Source organism: Aethalodelphis obliquidens, unplaced genomic scaffold, assembly GCF_003676395.1.
Source record: "Aethalodelphis obliquidens isolate GAN/ISIS:26980383/991018 unplaced genomic scaffold, ASM367639v1 scaffold1, whole genome shotgun sequence".
NCBI lineage: Eukaryota > Metazoa > Chordata > Mammalia > Artiodactyla > Delphinidae > Aethalodelphis > Aethalodelphis obliquidens.
The window spans coordinates 5,284,313-5,305,202 of record NW_020837945.1 but is presented as its reverse complement, the minus strand read 5'-3'; the positions used below and the strand labels follow the sequence as shown (position 1 = coordinate 5,305,202).

Here is a 20,890-nt window from a genome sequence, read left to right as displayed (position 1 = left end):
TTAATGCAATGCTGCCAGTGTTCCCACGGGCTGGCCGTCAGAGGGGGTGTGACACCACACACCCGTTACCCACACTGAGGGGGACGGAGGCTGTGGGCAGCTGGGTCCAGGGAGTTTTGTCCAAGGCAACACAACAGACCTCCTGGCAGAAATCGCAGAGGAAAATAGAAGTGGGGGGAGCTCATGCCAGTAAAGTGAAAAACAGCTACTTTCAAGCACTCATTGTACAAGATAATAAAAGAAAGCACAGCTGGGACAACCTTCCACCCAAAAGAAAAAAAAATCCCTGGTTCTAAAAGGTATTTGAAAGCCAGCAAAGCCTTTAGCCACGTCAGACCCCTTGTTCTCCAAAAGAAGAGTGGTAAAAATGAAACACATAAAAATACATAAAAACTCATCTCACTCACTCTCCAGCATGAATACTGGTTATCAAACGTACTTCTCAATTCTAATTTTTGAAATCATTTTGTCTCCAATCCTTTATTGTAGGAATTATTTTTCAACCACAGCTAATTTGAAAGGCAGCATATGCCTCATACAAAGAGTTATCATTAAATCCATGACAGTGGTGCACCTGCTGGCTTTAGAGCTTCAACCCGTGATGAGCACGTCAACAAGTGGTTCTTATTTCAGAAAGAGTTTGGGCAGGTGCTGCTCAGGGGTGGGGGTCAAGATATGATGTTGGGTGTGGAAGAACCAAGATGCCCCTGAGATGGTGGCAGAGAGGATGCTTGTATACTCTCACCCTCCCACCCCACCCCAGGATCCCCTTGCACTTGCTCCCCTGTGCTCATCACACTTGTAAGAATTTCACTGAGAGTCTGTGTTCCCTCTTGGATTCTAAGTCCCATGAGGGCATGGTCCACGCTGGCCATGTTCACTGCTGCATCCCCAGTGCTCACACAGAGCCCGACAAATAATAAACACATGTTTCATAGATGAATAAATAAATGGCAAACATACAGACCTCTGGGCCCTCGGAATGACCCCACTCCCTTTCCACATTAATGATGACCATGGAAGTTCAGAGGGCTGCTCTGTCCAAAGGTCATCATAAGGGCAAGAGTTTGTCTGGACTTGCAGAAGGAATACGTAGCTTCAGGTATGACTTTGAGTGCTCTCACGTAACAGGGAATGGAGCCTAATGGAAACTAACAACTAGTATTCCAACTAAAAGCAAAAGTACCATTTGAGTCCAGAAGACTGAAGATGGAAGAACGTTGACATAAGAAGAGAAGATGCTGCAGAATAACGAACGGTGGAAGAACAGAAGGATAGGATTCAATAGAGGACACATGACAGGAGGAAATTCCATACCAATGGAATCTCGTATAAATAGGAGTCTTGTCCCACAAAGAGAAAGCCAGGCCTTCTGGAGAAGACGCTTGAGACAACAGAGAGGAACCCCAGACTGCAAGATGCAGAGACAGTTGCTCACCAGCCCCAGGAGGAACCTGACACTTGCAGGCGTTGACAGTTCTGCCCAGGCCATTATGGAGGCTTCTGCAACCGACTGAGCTATGGAGACGGGCCATCCTCCCCAAGGGCGTGTCTGCGACGTGGCTGAGAGCCTGCAGAGAGGTAGTGATGGCTACCGCCCACCTCGTCCTCCTGCCAAGGAAGTCGTGTGAATAAAACTATCAAGAATACACCGTAGGTGAAGTAAAGAAACTTCTTAGGACGAGGAAGTCGCAAGCAGAAAGGCAACGCCTGGACATCCGAGAGCCGGAGGGTGCAAGCACGGACGGGGAGAGCAGGGCGAGGAATACGATGGTTGTGAGGACTGACTACAGGTCTCCTTACCCAGTGAAGGAAGAGGAGGGTGGTTTCTAGACACAGCGAGCACATGTAGCATTGAGGAAGGTTTATAAGTCACACGAAGAAGATCGTTTACTGAGCGTCTTTACCGCGGTGTGGGCTGGGTTAAAGGGACTCGCAGGGGATGCTGAGGTTCCCGGCACCTAGTAAGAGTGGTGAGCATCTCCCTATCGGGGCCAGGAGGGCCAAAGGAGAGGAACAGAGTTTCTGGGGTGTAGACAGGGCTGAGACCTCAGAACAGGGCCCCTGACGGAAGCTGTACACACAGAACAGTGCTTCCGCAGGATCCTTCTGAGTCATCCTCTGTGTCCGCCACTGTGCCCCCCAACTGCGAGTCAGAGGGAAGGGGAATCTGAGCTGTGAGCCACGGAGCTCAGCCTTGGGGAGAAGAGCAGACGCTGGGTTTGTGTCGGAAGTCAAGGCAGCGGTCGGAGAAAAGCCAGCAGCAGAGGGAACTCAGGCGCTGGCGTAGCATCTGCTCTCTGGGCGCTGCTCTAGGCATTTTACAAAGGTGACTTCTGCAGTTCCCAAATCTGTGGGTACATCAGAGACGCCTCAGTGCTTTCTGACAACTGTGTTTTCAGACACACGCAATCAGAATCTCTGGGGGGTGGTGCCCCCCAAGTCCATGCTTTAAAAAACCTCTCTCTCTGGGTCATTCTGATGCACAGCTAGCGTTTGGACAGACTGCTTTATTCGACTGGGTTCTTACAACATTCTGGTGAAGTAGGGGTTTTTATTTTCATTGTGAAGGTCAAGAAACTCGGACCCTGTTATCGAGCTGGTGAGAAGTGGGGCTGGGATTTGACCTCAGCCGTGTTTTCCCCACGTTCTAGGCCGTCTTCCCGCAGCACACAACCTTCACATAGTCTCTGCAGGATGCCTGATGGATAAGACTGGATTTCAACTTTCCAGGTATCTGCCGGAAGTCTCATGTGCTTAGATGAAAACCTCTGACGAACTTTTAACTTGGCTTCCTGGCAAGGAGGATCAATGCAGAGAGCTGGGTCAAGTGCAAGGGAGGGGAACTTTGCCAAGAATTATTGTAAGTCCTCTGCGTTTGTAGGAGCTAAGGGTGGGAGAGCTGTGCACGGTCAGATTCGTCCCTTGGTTTAGAGAGGAGATGTCAGAAGCATCTGATGAAAAAGTAGGTAGGATTCCATGATGTGCCCTGGAGAGACCAGTGGTGAAAAGGATGAGGAAGCTCAGAATGGCCTCCCTGTCTCTGAAATCCCAATCATCCCCCATGGGAAGGACTGGGGGAGCCCCCAGGAGCGGTGTGGTTGTACTGGGTGCTCGCTGGTGAACCCAGCTTGGGCATCAGACAGCCCGAGTCAGGAGGATGGGCAGATCGTCAAGGACAAATGTAAGAGGGTGAACTTGATCTGCAGAAGGGTCGTTAGAGGCCTGAAAGAGTGAGGGTGGCCCAAAGTTTGAGAGACAAAATTATACAAAAGAAGTGCAGTGAAGAGGCAGCTCAGAGAAGGATGAGACCTGCGGTGCTGGGCAAGAGAAGGGAGGCATCGGGACCCAGGGGAAGCCGCTTCTGCTTCTTGCTCTCCATGGAGGAGAAGCCTCGGTGAAATGGGGAAGGGGGCCTGAGAGAGGAGAAGGGAGGTGTGCAAAGGAGCTAGGCCCGGTCAGTGAGGCCCTGGGGAGAAGGACAGAGGCAGCCCAGATGGGACGTGGGGACAGGTGGCCTGCCTTCCAAGAGGGGAAGGAAGTAGACGCACCGGACAGCATCGGCCAGCCGTGCACAGGGGACAAGGTGCTGGAAAGGGATGGAAAGGGGTTCTTGGTGTCCATCTGGAGGAGAAGCAGTGGCCACTAGGATCTTAGTATGTGGCAGACAAAGCAACCCGTGGGATTGGGGCTCCACGGAGAAAGTTGAACATTCCAAATGAGGGAGGCAAAGGCTCCTTTGCGTCTGCACCCGGTCAGATGACACCAGGGCTGTTGCCACGGGGCCTGATCAGAGCAAGTGGGCCAGGAGATGGTCACTGGAGATACAAGCAAAGGAACTTGGGCTGTTTTGTCTTTCTTGGCAAATGGAAAATTAAGGAGCATCATCTGTTTTCATAACCTGGAAGGGATGTCATTTGCCAAAAGGGCTTAGGCGGTGGGAAGAGGGCCATTGGCTTCAGGTGCAAGAAATGTAAGAATATCTAATAATCCTGGCTGGCCCGAGGCAGAATCGTGCTTTCTCCGGCTGGTGACTTTCCATTGCTGGGGTTGGTCAAGCATAGCCTGAAGGATCGCTTGCAGGGACCCACTTTGCTAGGAATGTGGTCATACATTGTGTTCTTAGCAAATTAACAAAAAGTGGAAGAAAGCAGCTTTTAGGGGGATGATTTCATTGCCTAAAACTCAGGTTGAGAGTTAACCAGTAAAAAACTGTTTCTTACAAGTCTAATATGTGTGCTGGTCACCGTAGGTGATGCAAGGACATAGCACAGGGTTCCTCAGATGTAGTACCTACCCTGAGTGGTCACTAGATCCCTCAGGGGGACAACTACTCAGCACAGGAGACAGCTATTAAATAAACAGTCACAAGCTCACCAAATGTTCCAAGGCATACACGGTGCTCTATGAGTAGAGAAAGGGCATGCCATAAACTGGGTAGTCAGGGAAGGCTTCCTGGAGGAGGTGACATTTAAGCTGTGACTTGAAGGATCAGTTTCTATGTACTCTGCCTATAAATTGCACTCACTTAAATTATGGCTGTACTGTTTATATACCCAAAACTTATTGAGGAAGCAACTAACACATGAAAATGCTAACACTTTTCGTACAGCAGTGACTGTGATTCCTGCCTGCTACTGATCGCTCCTTCCTCCCAGGCCTTTCAAACTGAAAGTGACGGAGGTCCTGGTGGAGACCTCAGGCCATGGCTACCTGTCCATGGGCTTTTCCCCAAGTACCCCCGTGGTGCTCATTCTGACCCTCAGACTGCTGGGTTCCAGAACTGCAAGAATGCCTTAGCCATGAGCTTGGCTGTGTGTGTGTGTGTGTGTGTGTGTGTGTGTGTGTGTGTGTGTGTGGAGTAGAAGGATGGAAATGTATCCCTTGATTCTGACCATCCCCAGCTTCACAGATAAGGAGCTTTCCTGCTTTAATTCTGTACAGTCCCATCAGCTTACGCATTTGAAAATGCTGTTGGCGATAAACGTAATTCTTAGGTTTGGACTGCACGTAAATTAAATGCCACAAGTATTACTGAGCACGTCTTATGTGGCAGGCACTGTGCTAGGTGCTGGGGAAGCACTGAATCAGAGTCCCTGCCTTTGGGAAACTAACAGGAGACGTGGGAGACACTGAGGATCCTGAATGGGTAGCAAGTAGTTACACAAACACAGATGGTCCTAGAGGCCTTTTACGTGTAAGCATTTTGGTGCACACTGGAGTAATACTAAAAGCTGCATTTATTACACGTTTGCTATGTGCCAGACGGTGAGTTGTAAATGCATTCCCTTCTCAATGAGAATTCACCAAATATCTGTGAAGTGCTGACACATGTTAGGCCTGTGCTAGGTCCAGGGGAACTGGGCAGGGCTCAGCGCACCCCAAAGAGCTCCCAGTCTGGTAGGGCTGACATGTTAATATCATCAATCACAGCTGTCTGACCCCATTCCCCAACTAGGTCACACTGTGCAGTACCAGGGCTTAGAACTTCACATATTTTTTGATGGACCAGGTAAACCCACAACATCATAAAAATGTCAGTTCTCCGTTAAGCTAATAAACAAATTTAATGTGATCTCATTAACAATAACAAAAACATGCCTTTATGGAGCTAAATGTGTTGATCCTAAAGTTATATATGGAAAACTAAGAAAATACTGGAAAGGAAAAGTTACAAGGGTGGACTAGCCTTATTCGATATTAAGACATAAAGCCTCTGTGATTAAAATGGTCTGGTACTGGTGCATTAATAGATAAACCAATGGAGTAGAATAGAAAGTCCAGAAATAGACTCAAGTACATATGGTAAGTTAGTATGTGATAGAGGTGGCATCTGAAATCACTGGGAAAAGGTGGACCTTTTAATAAATGATGTTGGGGCAACAGAAGACCCATTTTGGAAAAGATAAAACTAGATCCATCTCTCCCAGCATACAGAAGAGTAAACTCCAAATGGTTTGGAGATCTAAATCTTGAAAAGAGAGGGAAAGAAACAACATGAAGTACTAGAAGAAAAGAGGCTGAATTATTTTATGGCCAGAGGTAGAGAACAACTTTTCTAACTTAACTCAAAACCCAGATGTAATAAAAGAAAATATTGATAAATTTGAAAAACAAATACAGAGTTAAATACATGATCACGCATGATGACACCTGCCAGGAAAGGAAGGGGAGAGACTGTAGGAGCACATGAGAGGGAGGCCTGGCCTTGAATGTGGACCAGGGATGAGTCCCTGTGGAGGTAACACGAGGAGTGGCGTCTAAGTATCAGGTGGGAGTAACCATAGTAACTGTGTGGTCCAGGAACGGGAGGGCAGCCTTTGAGGGACCCTTGTCGCAGTGATGCTGTGGGAGCCCATCTCACAGAGGAGGATGGTTTGGGGTGGGTACAGCTGGTAAGAGACAGGGCCACAGCTGAGCCAGGACAGGCTGGGCCGCAAACCCCTTTGAGGAGCCACTGGACCGTCACCACTGGACCGTCACTGGCACCTGGAAATGACTGATGCCCTGAAGTCAGGGAGGCACCGAGCTGCTCCCCTGAGAGACTGCGTGGGCACTAGCTCCCAGACGCACTGTCCTTCGGTCAGTGCCCAGCCAGAGAGCCTGGTGGGGTCTGTCCCTCCCTCTGAGGACTCTGCAGAGTGTCCGCATCATGCACGTCTGTGTTTCTGCTGAGTTCTCATTGTTGCCATCAGTTTCCAGGCTGTTCTCCAAGAGAACACGCTGGTCTCACCTAAGAAGCACTTCCTTTACTTCAAGACCTAGATCTCAGAACTTCTCAATCTTGGGTTCCATCCTGACCTTATTTGCTTAGAACGAAGGCAACGCCTCCTCTCTTCCTTTGACCCTGGGCAAGCCCGTTGGTCCTGATTCCTGAAAGATCCCTGTTGGGACCAACACTGCCCTCAGCTTGCTCAAGGGGCATCCTTCACCTCCACCTGCAGTGGACCTGCCACATTTCTAGGGGACAGTGTGACTGCAGCTGCTGTGCTCTCAGGAGGCTTCCTCAGGTCCCATGTAAGCATCACCTCACTCCCAGGTCTCTGGAAGCGGCTCAGGGGAACAAGCCAAGCCATTTCACCTCCTCCGACGTCTTTTTTACGCATTTCCAGCCCGTGACTTATCACCAGCCTCAAGCACTATTGCTGCAACCTCTAGTCTTGGTTTGATACAAGTCGTTTTCATCACCATGAGTTGCTTTCCTTAAGCCCCACCCCTTAGGCTTTTTCTGGACTTGCTTCCTACTCCCGTCTCACACATTCTCCTGCTCTGCCCCTTGCCCACTCGTACTGAAACATTTCCTCCCTCCTGACCTGCCTTTCCAGCTGCCTCCAGCTTAAGTTTTTACTCCAGCGTCTGCTCCAAAGATACTAAGTGGGTCACGACAGGGTGCTCTGAAGTAACGCACGGTGCCCGGAGAGTGAGAAGCAAGGCCACTTTCCTGGCCTCTGCAGTTCTGTCAACCCTTCACGTGCTGATGCTGCTAGAACTCCTCGTCTCTTTTATGTCAAAGTCCAGACCAGGAGCCACAGCGGTGGTACCCTACCCTCGGCCTGATGGGTCCTAATGTTCCAAGTGACCTTGTCATTGTCACTTTAAGGTGATCAACAGGCAGGCCTGTCGTGGTCCTGACAGCTGTGGGTCTGTTTCATGTCCGAGCTCCCTGCGGGCCGGCCACTTGCTGGCGCAGAGGAAGCACAGGAGTGCTGGCCTACATTCGGGCCCATGGCCTGTCCCTGCACATCCAGGAGGGCCCTGCAGGGTCAGAGCCCATCTGGAGAAGACGTGGCCCTCTGCGCAAACCACCACCACTCGGCTCAGCCCACAGACACTGAACACAGCTGGTACTCAGGGATTCGGACACGAGGGAAGCAAAGGGAAGCTAGGGAGGTAGAAAAAATAATGACAGGGGCCAGGTCGGGTCGGCAGCAGCCCATGCGGCCATCGGTGGCGACAGTGCCAAAGTGGCCACAGGGAGCAATCACATAGAGGTCCTGCTGGTTCAAAGAGAAAAGAGGCAGGGCTGACCCAACGAAGCCATCTCGACAGAAAACCATTCCCACCCCAGGAAACGTGGGTGTACTTCGTGCAAGGAAAGAGACAAACTGGTAAAAAGAGCCCCCTCTGAGTTTCCCAGAGTCCAGGTTCTTCTTACAGGTAAAATCCACTAGAAAGGCAAAAAATAAAAGGGCTTTCTGAAGTGGAAATGAAGTCGGAGGAAATCAAGGACTTACCTGATTTATTTTTGCATTCAATGTCATAGCCCGTGATGGGGCTGTTTCCATCAAATCCCATGGTCCACCTGAGGGTGATTGTACGTGCCTTCACATCTTTGATCTCAATTTCAGGAGGGTCTGGAGGCTCTGTGCAGTCAACAGGAAACCCGGGATCAGTTCAGATATTGTTCAGGCATAGACGCTAGTGGAAAAGCTGAGGGTGACTCACAAAAGCTTTGTCAGCATTTGACATGGGCAGACGATTTTTTTACCTGGAAGTATTTTTTTTCCCCAATCCCTTTTGAGGATGGGAATTTTTCACTTTTCAAATCTGCCAGTTTTCACAGCACTTGTAAAGCTGGACCAAACATGGGAGATTTCAGTGTCACTCTTCTGGTCTGGCTTGGGATCTATTAACTCAAAAACTATTTTGGCCCCAGATATTAAACTTTCATTCGGATCGTCTAGTATAAGGATCCCTAAAATTGAGCAAGAAAGGCACACTCTCAGGGCTGCCCAGTCATCCACACCCAATTCCTTTACGAACTTTGTCCCCTGTGTTTTGGGGCTGCATCTTGACATAATCATGAGACCTGCAAAATGGTGCTTTAGCGCCCACTTTGTACAGATTCAAAATTTTCCGAGGACTTGGAAGCGTGACACGTCAAGCTGAGGCCACACGGGTTCCCAAGCCTGGGCACACACTTACTGTCCTGAAACAGCCGTGTTTCTCCCCCTAGGCTATGTCCATCCTACCTTGCACTGTGAGCTGAATTATTCCACGGTCCTCCCCATAAGAATTGATAGCGTGACAGGAGAAGAAGCCAGAATCTTCTCTTACCGTTGGCAAAATCTATGCGTAAAGCAGAGAGAAATCCGTCTTACCCAGTAGAACGGAGCGAGGGAACAACTCAAGGGCTTTTGGCTGTAAAACGCTTCTCTCCACTCTCACCCTCCTCCCAGCCCCAAGCACTCACATATACACACTCACAAATACACACACACACACAGGGACACACAATCCTGAGAGCAAATTATTTCAGCACAATTGTAAATGTGCAGATGGATAGAGGCAATGTAGACGTTCCACGTCAGCTGCCAGCTTGTGAAATTGGATGTGTAATTTAACGTAGGATGCACGGTCAGGTTGATATATATTCCCCATATACTTTTTTTTTTTTAATCTCATAGTGGATTTTTAAAGCATTCAAAGCAGCCCTGCCTGAAAAAACAGATCTATAAACACCGCAATAAAGGTTTGGTCTCCCAGGACTCCAGGATTGGACCCTGGGAGTGAATCAATATTAGCGTTTCAAACACAGGACTTTTTCTTTCCATGTGTGTCCTACGGCATCGTTTCTCCCCCATATTAAAAGAATCACCCAGCTAACTGCCAGTGGTGCTAAAAGTTCTAAGAGACTGCAGTACTTTTTTATGTGGGGTTTTCCCCCAAGAATCAAAATATTTTCCTTATAATATTTTTTGTCCAAGAACCCATCTAATTTTTCTTTTTACAGGAAGTTAAAACATGTGCGCAACATACACTGTCATTCCGCCAGGATTAAGTGTCATTAAAAGACTCGGTTTCTCTCTTTCTTTTTATTATTACGGTTGGGTTCCCTGCCATGTTCCCAATAATTTTACTCTTAACAATTTTACGTATGATAAGGCACTATTTTGGCAGGCTACTCAGCAATTCCATTATGGGAAGGGGGAGAGACAGTGCTTCTCAGATGTTTCAAAAGCTGATTTTCTATTGGCTACCCACATGCACCGACTTATGTGAAAAGACAGGCTTATTCTGCCCATGAAGGTAGCTTCTCATCTGCCATGTTTGTCATGTTTTACCTGCAGAGTGGAAATCACCTCCTCTCCCAGCTCCTTGACAGACACGAGATAGCGGGCCATTTCGGGGTTAATGATTCTGTCCTCCTTCTCCCAGCGGACTATGATAGGCTTCTCACCATGGGCCGTGCAGCTCATTTCCTTCTTCTGACCCTGAGTGGCCAGGGTGGTGTTTGGATAGGACGTAATCATCGCAGGAACTGAAAACCCAAAAACGACACAACTTACTCGGCAAAGCAGGGTTCTCGGCTTCCCCCACCTTAACACGCAGCTCAGTTTCTTTTTTGCTTTCTGGCTGCACTGCGCGGCTTGTGGGATCTTAGTTCCCTGACCAGGGAGCATGGAACCCGGGCCCCCCGCAGTGGAAGCGCAGAATCCTAACCACTGGATCTCCAGAGAATTCCCGAGGAGGTGTTTCTTTGAAATAAAATGCATTCAGGAAACTGCTGAGCAAGAATCATGATCAAGATAGTTGGAAGGTGGCAGAAAAATGAAACTGGACTAAATGAGCCTTAAGCAGAAATTGCCCTGTGGTTTCATACTCGTGCAGTGTTGCTCTCTTCCAATCCCTGTGAATGGCAGACCCACATCCCCTAGAACACACAGGACAATGATGTGACTTGCTTATCGGATGGGAAAGGGGGCTTCCATTGAGAATTACACGCCTTCTGTAATCTCCTACATTTCGAACTCTCCTTGTCAGCTATGGGGATGAAACCTTGCTAGTCAACTGAGATGGAGCCCTGGCTGTTGCTAACCAGTCCCTGAAGTGACCTCTCGACATCCCATCCCACGGCTGGCACAAACTTTTACAGTCCTGTGGAAACCTTGGACCTATCCTTCTCCCATCGTTTATAGCAGGGAATCTCATCCCGATGCATTGAGAGAACAGGAACCTTTATTTGTGAAACTTGTCCAGTTCCCTCTCTCCACCTCAAAATCCATCTATAGACTCCCATCCTGGGCAATATTCCAGGAGACATGAGGCGCCAGGCCCATGCCACAGACCACCTAGAAATGCTGGACAGTGTGTAACAAACACCTTTTAAATGCATACTAACTTTATAAGAAAGTGAGAGAAAACCCAGGAGCCAGAACCAAGGCCCCAGGTATTACAGTGCTGGTGCTTTGACTGCCTGTGAGGCAGGTGATAAAAGGGAAACCTCCATGCAGAGCTCCTCAGAGGGCTCTATCCTAGGAGCAAGCCAATCATCAAAAAACAGTCAATACATAAGACCGCACGATGGCAAAGGGAGAAGCAAACTGCCTTGGCTTGTGTTGCGAATGAAGAAAAACCATCTCCCTTGAGCATTTGTAGCTGGTCTGACTCTACATAAGTTTGGAGTCAAATTCCTGCTAAAGGATTGATGTGATGGCGACCCTAGTTTGGTAGAGGGCCTGAGGAATCCAGCAAAAGCAAACAAAAACACACTCCAGAAGGATGGGTCCTTTATCCAGGCCCATTGAGATTCTCCCAGATAAACCTTCTCTAAACATGAACTCACAAAACAAAAATATAAAACACATGAGGAAACAATCTACTCTCGTTGAGAATCAGCACCCGCCGAAGACTTCAGATGCTAGAATTCCCAGACACAGAACCTGAAATAATCATACACTAAACGTTTAAAGATATTTTTAAAACATGAGAGAAGGAAGATGGCGGAAGAGTAAGACGCGGAGATCACCTTCCTCCCCATAGATACACCAGAAATACATCTACACGTGGAACAACTCCTACAGAACACCCACTGAACGCTGGCAGAAGACCTCAGACTTCCCAAAAGGCAAGAAACTCCCCACGTACCTGGGTAGGGCAAAAGAAAAAGAAGAAAAAACAGAGACAAAAGAATAGGGACGGCACCTGCACCAGTGGGAGGGAGCTGTGAAGGAGGAAAAGTTTCCACACACTAGGAAGCCCCTTCGCGGGCGGAGACTGCGGGGGGCGGAGGGGGGAGCTTCGAAGCCGCGGAGGAGTGCACAGCAACGGGTGCGGAGGGCAAAGCGGGGAGATTCCCGCACAGAGGATCGGTGCCGACCGGCACTCACCAGCCCGAGAGGCTTGTCTGCTCACCCGCCGGGGCAGGCGGGGCAGCGAGCTGAGGCTCTGAGGCTCGGGTTTCGGTTTCGGACGGAGCGCAGGGAGAGGACTGGGGTTGGAGGCTTGAACATAGCCTGAAGGGGTTAGTGCACCACGGCTAGCCAGGAGGGAGTCCGGGGAAAAGTCTGCACCTGCCGAAGAGGCAAGAGACTTTTTCTTCCCTCTTTGTTTCCTGGTGCGCGAGGAGAGGGGTTTAAGAACGCTGCTTGAGGGAACTCCGAAGACGGGCGCGAGCCGCGGCTAAAAGCGCGAACCCCAGAGACGGGCGGGAGACGCTAAGGCTGCTGCTGCCGCCACCGAGGGGCCTGTGTGCGAGCACAGGTCACTCTCCACACCCCTCTTCCGTGGAGCCTGTGCAGCCCGCCACTGCCAGGTTCCCGGGATCCAGGGACAACTTCCCCGGGAGAACGCACAGCGCGCCTCAGGCTGGTGCAAAATCACGCCGCCTTTGCCGCCGCAGGCCCGCCCTGCACGCCGTGCCCCTCCCTCCCCGCCGGCCTGAGTGCGCCAGAGCCCCCAAATCTGCGGCTCTTTTAACCCCGTCCTGTCTGAGCAAAAAACAGACGCCCTCCAGCGACCTACACGCAGTGGCAGGGCCAAATCCAAAGCTGAGCCCCTGGGAGCTGTGAGAACAAAGAAGAGAAAGGGAAATCTCTCCCAGCAGCCTCAGAAGCAGCAGATTAAAGCTCCACAATCAACTTAATATACCCTGCATCTGTGGAATACCTGAATAGACAACCAATCATCCCAAATTAAGGAAGTGGACTTTAGGAGCAAGATCTATGATTTTTTTCCCTTTTCCTCTTTTTGTGAATGTGTATGTGTATGCTTCTGTGTGAGATCCTGTCTGTATAGTCTTGCTTCCACCATTTGTCCTAGGGTTCTATCCGTCCATGGTTTTTTTTAAACATTTTTTTCTTAATAATCAATTTTAATTTTAATAACGTTATTATACTTTACTTTCTTTCGTTCTTTCTTTCTTTCTTTCTTTCTTTCTTTCTTTCTTTCTTTCTTTCCTTCCTTCCTTCCCTCCTTTAGACAACGAATCATCCCAAATTGAGGAGGTGGTCTCTGACAGCAAGATTTATGATTTTTCCCCATTTACCTCTTTTAGTGAGGGTGTATGTGTATGCTTCTGTGTAAGATTTTGTCTGAATAGCTTTGCTTCCAACATTTGTCCCAAGGTTCTATCCGTCCCTTTTTTTTTTTCCAAATAAGAATTTTTAAATTCAATAACTTTATTATACTTTATTTTGTTTTTACTGTATCTTCTTTCTTTCTGTCTTTTTTCCTTCTTTCCCTCCTTCCTTCCTTCCTCCCTCCCTCCCTCCTTTCTTTCCTTCTTGCCTTCTTTCCTTCTTTGCTTCTTTCTTTCTTTCTTCCTTCCTTCCTACCCTCCTTTCCTTCTTTCTTTCCTCATACTTCTACTAATTCCCTCTACTCTTTCTCCCTTTTATTCTGAGCCGTGTGGATGAAAAGCTCTTGGTGCTCCAGCCAGGAGGCAGGGCTCTGCCTCTGAGGTAGGAGAGCCAACTTCAGGACACTGGTCAACAAGAGACCTCCCAGCTCCACATAATATCAAATGGCGAAAATCTCCCAGAGACCTCCATCTTAACACCAGCACCCAGCTTCACTCAACGACCAGCAAGCCACAGTGCTGGACAACCTATGCCAAACAACTAGCAAGACAGGAACACAACCCCACCCAATAGCAGAGAGGCTGCCTAAAATCATAAGGCCACAGACACCCCAAAACACACCACCAGACGTGGACCTGCCCACCAGAAAGACAAGATCCAGCCTCATCCACCAGAACACAGGCATAGTCCCCTCCACCAGGAAGCCTACACAACACACTGAACCAACCTTAGCCACTGGGGACAGACACCAAAAACAATGGGAACTACAAACCTGCAGCCTGTGAAAAGAAGACCCCAAACACAGTAAGTTAAGCAAAATGAGAACACAGAGAAACATACAGCAGAGGAAGGAGCAAGATAAAACCCCAGACCTAACAAATGAAGAGAGAATGGGCAGTCTACCTGAAAAAGAATTCAGAATAATGATAGTAAAGATGATCCAAAATCTTGGAAGTAGAATGGAGAAAACACAAGAAACGTTTAACAAGGACCTAGAAGAACTAACGATGAAACAAGCAACGATGAACAACACAATAAATGAAATTAAAAGTACTCTAGATGGGATCAATAGCAGAATAACTGAGGCAGAAGAACGGATAAGTGACCTGGAAGATAAAATAGTGGAAATAACTACTGCAGAGCAGAATAAAGAAAAAAGAATGAAAAGAACTGAGGACAGTCTCAGAGACCTCTGGGACAACATTAAACGCACCAACATTCGAATTATAGGGGTTCCAGAAGAAGAAGAGAAAAAGAAAGGGACTGAGAAAATATTTGAAGAGATTATAGTTGAAAACTTCCCTAATATGGGAAAGGAAATAGTCAATCAAGTCCAGGAAGCACAGAGAGTCCCATACAGGATAAATACAGGGAGAAATACGCCAAGACACATATTAATCAAACTGTCAAAAATTAAATACAAAGAAAGCATATTAAAAGCAGCAAGGGAGGGCTTCCCTGGTGGTGCGGTGGTTGGGAGTCCGCCTGCCGATGGAGGGGACGCGGGTTCGTGCCCCGGTCCGGGAGGATCCCATATGCGGCGGAGCGGCTGGGCCCGTGGGCCGTGGCCGCTGGGCCTGCGTGTTTGGAGCCTGTGCTCCGCGACGGGAGAGGCCACAGCAGTGAGAGGCCCGTGTACCACAAAAAAAAAAGAAAAAAAAAAAGAAAAAAAAAAAGCAGCAAGGGAAAAACAACAAATAACACATAAGGGAATCCCCATAAGGTTAACAGCTGATCTCTCAGCAGAAACCCTACAAGCCAGAAGGGAGTGGCAGGACATACTGAAAGTGATGAAGGAGAAAAACCTGCAGCCAAGATTACTCTACCCAGCAAGGATCTCATTCAGATTTGATGGAGAAATTAAAACCTTTACAGACAAGCAAAAGCTGAGAGAGTTCAGCACCACCAAACCAGCTTTACAACAAATGCTAAAGGATCTTCTCTAGGCAAGAAACACAAGAGAAGGAAAAGACCTATAATAACGAACCCAAAACAATTTAGAAAATGGGAATAGGAACATACATATCGATAATTACCTTAAATGTAAATGGACTAAATGCTCCCACCAAAAGACACAGATTAGCTGAATGGATACAAAAACAAGACCCTTATATATGCTGTCTACAAGAGACCCACTTCAGACCTAGAGACACATACAGACTGAAAGTAAGGGGATGGAAAAAGATATTCCATGCAAATGGAAACCAAAAGAAAGCTGGAGTAGCAATTCTCATATCAGACAAAATAGACTTTAAAATAAGGACTATTAAAAGAGACAAAGAAGGACACTACATAATGATCAAGGGATCGATCCAAGAAGAAGATATAACAATTGTAAATATTTACGCACCCAACATAGGAGCACCTCAATACATAAGGCAAATACTAACAGCCATAAAAGGGGAAATCGACAGTAACACATTCATAGTAGGGGACTTAAACACTCCACTTTCACCCATGGACAGATCATCCAAAATGAAAATAAATAAGGAAACACAAGCTTTAAATGATACATTAAACAAGATGGGCTTAATTGATATTTATAGGACATTCCATCCAAAAACAACAGAATACACATTTTTCTCAAGTGCTCATGGAACATTCTCCAGGATAGATCATATTTTGGGTCACAAATCAAGCCTTGGTAAATTTAAGAAAATTGAAATTGTATCAAGTATCTTTTCTGACCACAACGCCATGAGACTAGATATCAATTACAGGAAAAGATCTGTAAAAAATACAAACACATGGAGGCTAAACAATACACTACTTAATAATGAAGTTATCACTGAAGAAATCAAAGAGGAAATCAAAAAATACCTAGAAACAAATGACAATGGAGACACAACGACCCAAAACTTGTGGGATGCAGCAAAAGCAGTTCTAAGGGGGAAGTTTATAGCAATACAAGCCCACCTTAAGAAGCAGGAAACATCTAGAATAAACAACCTAACCTTGCACCTCAAGCAATTAGAGAAAGAAGAACAAAAAAACCCCAAAGCTAGCAGAAGGAAAGAAATCATAAAAATCAGATCAGAAATAAATGAAAAAGAAATGAAGGAAACAATAGCAAAGATCAATAAAACTAAAAGCTGGTTCTTTGAGAAGATAAAAAAAATAGATAAACCACTAGCCAGACTCATCAAGAAAAAAAGGGAGAAGACTCAAATCAATAGAATTAGAAATGAAAAAGGAGAGGTAACAACTGACACTGCAGAAATAAAAGAGATCATGAGAGATTACTACAAGCAACTCTATGCCAATAAAATGGACAATCTGGAAGAAATAGACAAATTCTTAGAAATGCACAACCTGCCAAGACTGAATCAGGAAGAAATAGAAAATATGAACAGACCAATCACAAGCACTGAAATTGAAACTGATTAAAAATCTTCCAACAAAGAAAAGCCCAGGACCAGATGGCTTCACAGGCGAATTCTATCAAACATTTAGAGAAGAGCTAACACCTATCTTTCTTAAACTCTTCCAAAATATAGCAGAGGGAGGAACACTCCCAAACTCCTTCTACGAGGCCACCATCACCTTGATACCAAAACCAGACAAGGATGTCACAAAGAAAGAAAACTACAGGCCAATATCACTGATGAACATAGATGCAAAAATCCTCAACAAAATACTAGCAAACAGAATCCAACAGCACATTAAAAGGATCATACACCATGATCAAGTGGGGTTTATCACAGGAATGCAAGGATTCTTCAATATACACAAATCTATCAATGTGATAAACCATATTAACAAATTGAAGGAGAAAAACCATATGATCATCTCAATAGATGCAGAGAAAGCTTTTGACAAAATTCAACACCCATTTATGATAAAAACCCTGCAGAAAGTAGGCATAGAGGGAACTTTCCTCAACACAATAAAGGCCATATACGACAAGCCCACAGCAAACATCATCCTCAATGCTGAAAAACTGAAAGCATTTCCTCTAAGATCAGGAACAAGACAAGGTTGCCCACTCTCACCACTCTTATTCAACATAGTTTTGGAAGTTTTAGGCACAGCAATCAGAGAAGAAAAGGAAATAAAAGGAATCCAAATCGGAAAAGAAGAAGTAAAGCTGTCACTGTTTGCAGATGACATGATCCTATACATAGAGAATCCTAAAGATGCTACCAGAAAACTACTAGAGCTAATCAATGAATTTGGTAAAGTGGCAGGATACAAAATAAATGCACAGAAATCTCTGGCATTCCTATATACTAATGATGAAAAATCTGAAAGTGAAATCAAGAAAACACTCCCATTTACCATTGCAACAAAAAGAATAAAATATCTAGGAATAAACCTACATAAGGAGACAAAAGACCTGTATGCAGAAAATTATAAGACACTGATGAAAGAAATTATAGATGATACAAATAGATGGAGACATATACCATGTTCTTGGATTGGAAGAATCAACATTGTGAAAATGACTCTACTACCCAAAGCAATCTATAGATTCAATGCAATCCCTATCAAACTACCACTGGCATTTTTCACAGAACTAGAACAAAAAATTTTGCAATTTGTATGGAAACACAAAAGACCCCGAATAGCCAAAGCAAACTTGAGAACGAAAAAAGGAACTGGAGGAATCAGGCTCCCTGACTTCAGACTATACTACAAAGCTACAGTTATCAAGACAGTATGGTACTGGCACAAAAACAGAAAGATAGATCAATGGAACAGGATAGAAAGCCCAGAGATAAACCCATGCACATATGGACACCTTATCTTTGATAAAGGAGGCAGGAATGTACAGTGGAGAAAGGACAGCGTCTTCAATAAGTGGTGCTGGGAAAACTGGACAGGTACATGTAAAAGTATGAGATTAGATCACTCCCTAACACCATACACAAAAATAAGCTCAAAATGGATTAAAGACCTAAATATAAGGCCAGAAACTATCAAACTCTTAGAGGAAAACATAGGCAGAACACTCTATGACATAAATCACAGCAAGATCCTTTCTGACCCACCTCCTAGAGTAATGGAAATAAAAACAAAAATAAACAAATGGGACCTAATGAAACTTCAAAGCTTTTGCACAGCAAAGGAAACCATAAACAAGACCAAAAGACAACCCTCAGAATGGGAGAAAATATTTGCAAATGAAGCAACCGACAAAGGATTAATCTCCAAAATTTACAAGCAGCTCCTGCAGCTCAATAACAAAAAAACAAATAACCCAATCCAAAAATGGGCAGAAGACCTAAATAGACATTTCTCCAAAGAAGATATACAGACTGCCAACAAACACATGAAGGAATGCTCAACATCATTAATCATTAGAGAAATGCAAATCAAAACTACAATGAGATATCATCTCACACCAGCAGAATGGCCATCATCAAAAAATCTAGAAACAATAAATGCTGGAGAGGGTGTGGAGAAAAGGGAACACTCTTGCACTGCTGGTGGGAATGTGAATTGGTTCAGCCACTATGGAGAACAGTATGGAGGTTCCTTAAAAAACTACAAATAGAACTACCATATGACCCAGCAATCCCACTACTGGGCATATACCCTGAGAAAACCGAAAATCTAAAAGAGTCATGTACCAAAATGTTCATTGCAGCTCTATTTACAATAGCCCGGAGATGGAAACAACTTAAGTGCCCATCATCGGATGAATGGATAAAGAAGATGTGGCACATATATACAATGGAATATTACTCAGCCATAAAAAGAAACGAAATTGAGCTATTTGTAATGAGGTGGATAGACCTAGAGTCTGTCATACAGAGTGAAGTAAGTCAGAAAGAAAAAGACAAATACCGTATGCTAACACATATATATGGAATTTAAGAAAAAAAAATGTCATGAAGAACCTAGGGGTAAGGCAGGAATAAAGACGCAGACCTCCTAGAGAACGGACTTGAGGTTATGGGGAGGGGGAAGGGTGAGCTGTGACAGGGCGAGAGAGAGTCATGGACATATACACACTAACAAATGTAGTAAGGTAGATAGCTAGTGGGAAGCAGCCGCATGGCACAGGGATATTGGCTCAGTGCTTTGTGACAGCCTGGAGGGGTGGGATAGGGAGGGTGGGAGGGAGGGAGACGCAAGAGGGAAGAGATATGGGAACATTTGTATATGTATAACTGGTTCACTTTGTTATAAAGCAGAAACTAACACACCATTGTAAAGCAATTATACCTCAATAAAGATGTTAAAAAAAAAATGAGAGAACAACAAGATGTTATCAAAAACAACCAGGAAGATTTTAAAAGAAGTGAAACAAATTTATAGTTTTCGCCTGTTTTTTAACCTCATTTTCCCAATCACGGAAAGAAAGACCCACCCTCATTTATAAGGTCAAGCTCACACTATGCTCTTTATATCCCACCTCGGAGCCTTCCAGTGCCCCACCCCTGGGCACTTGACCACAGAAACACTGGGCCTTCTCCTGAGACTGGCACATACTGGGGCATGTCTTCCCCAAGGCCGGTCGGGAGGGTTTGAGACAAACAAGCCAGAGATCTACCAGCTTTGTAGCCTGAAACCCCATGGAAGACCCTGCACTGTGACGTTTCTCTACAGTCAGTGGGTGTGTGGCAGAGATAACAAGATGTGGAGTGGGCAGAATCGGAACCTAGGAAAAGACGCACTGTGAGTCCCATATTTTAAAGAAAGCCGCTTACAGCCATGGTGAGATTCCTCTTCCCGCGTATCTGAGAATTGGCAGAACTGGCTCTACCATCCCTAATCTTTGGTCTTCATCCCTCTCTTCCTCTGGCTTATTTAAGAAAAGTTTTAATTTTATTAACAACTTCACTGAGGTATAATTAACACACCACAAAATTCTCCGGCTATAAGTGTACGAATGAGTGGGTTTTAGTATTGTCTTTGTGTCCTAGGGTGGCAGTAGCAAATGACCACAGGCTGGTGGCTTACAACAGAAATGTATTTTCTCATAGTTCTGGAGGCTAGTCCACAATTAAGATGACGTCAGGACTGTGCTCCCTCCAAAGGCTCTAGAGAAGAATCTTTTCTTGCCTCTTCCAGCTTCTGGTGGTCCTCGGTGTTCCTTGGCTTGTGGCAGCTTGGTTCCAATCTCTGCCCTCATCTTCACATGGGTACTTCCTGTGAATGTTTCTCTGTGTCTTCACACGGATTTCTCGTAAGGACAGCCATCATTGGACTTAAGACCCGTTTTCATTCAGTATGACTTCATCTTAACCAATTACATCTGCAAAGATCCTACTTCCACATGAGGTCATATTCTGAGGTTCCTGGTGGACATGAATTTTGAGGAGGCACCATTCAACCCAAAACAAGTGTATTTACATTATCCAACACACACACACACACACACACACACACACACACACACACACATTACTAGTACAACTCAATACAAGTATATAGAGTTGTATGATCATCACCACCTCAAATTTTAGAGCATTTAGATTACCCCAAAAGATTCTGCCTGTCCATTTATGGATTCTTTCCTTTCCCACCCCCAGTCCTAGGCAACCACTAATGGACATTCTGTCCCTCTAGATTTGCCTTTTTTGGACATTTCCTATAAATAGAATCCTACAGTGAATACATATTTTTTGTCTCTAGCTTTC

General features: G+C 45.8%; 1 protein-coding gene across 1 annotated transcript in view; it reads right to left on the bottom strand.

Annotated features, from left to right (window-relative positions):
- The window catches only part of DSCAM (DS cell adhesion molecule), a 759,198-nt gene that overhangs the window by 142,167 nt on the left and 596,141 nt on the right, over positions 1-20,890 (bottom strand). Inside the window, exons 13-15 of the mRNA XM_027112479.1 lie at positions 10,065-10,261; positions 8,973-9,069; positions 8,235-8,363 (exon numbers count right to left, since the gene is read on the bottom strand). Of these exons, the coding sequence (XP_026968280.1) occupies positions 8,235-8,363; positions 8,973-9,069; positions 10,065-10,261 (423 nt within the window). The remainder of the gene's footprint in view (positions 1-8,234; positions 8,364-8,972; positions 9,070-10,064; positions 10,262-20,890) is intronic.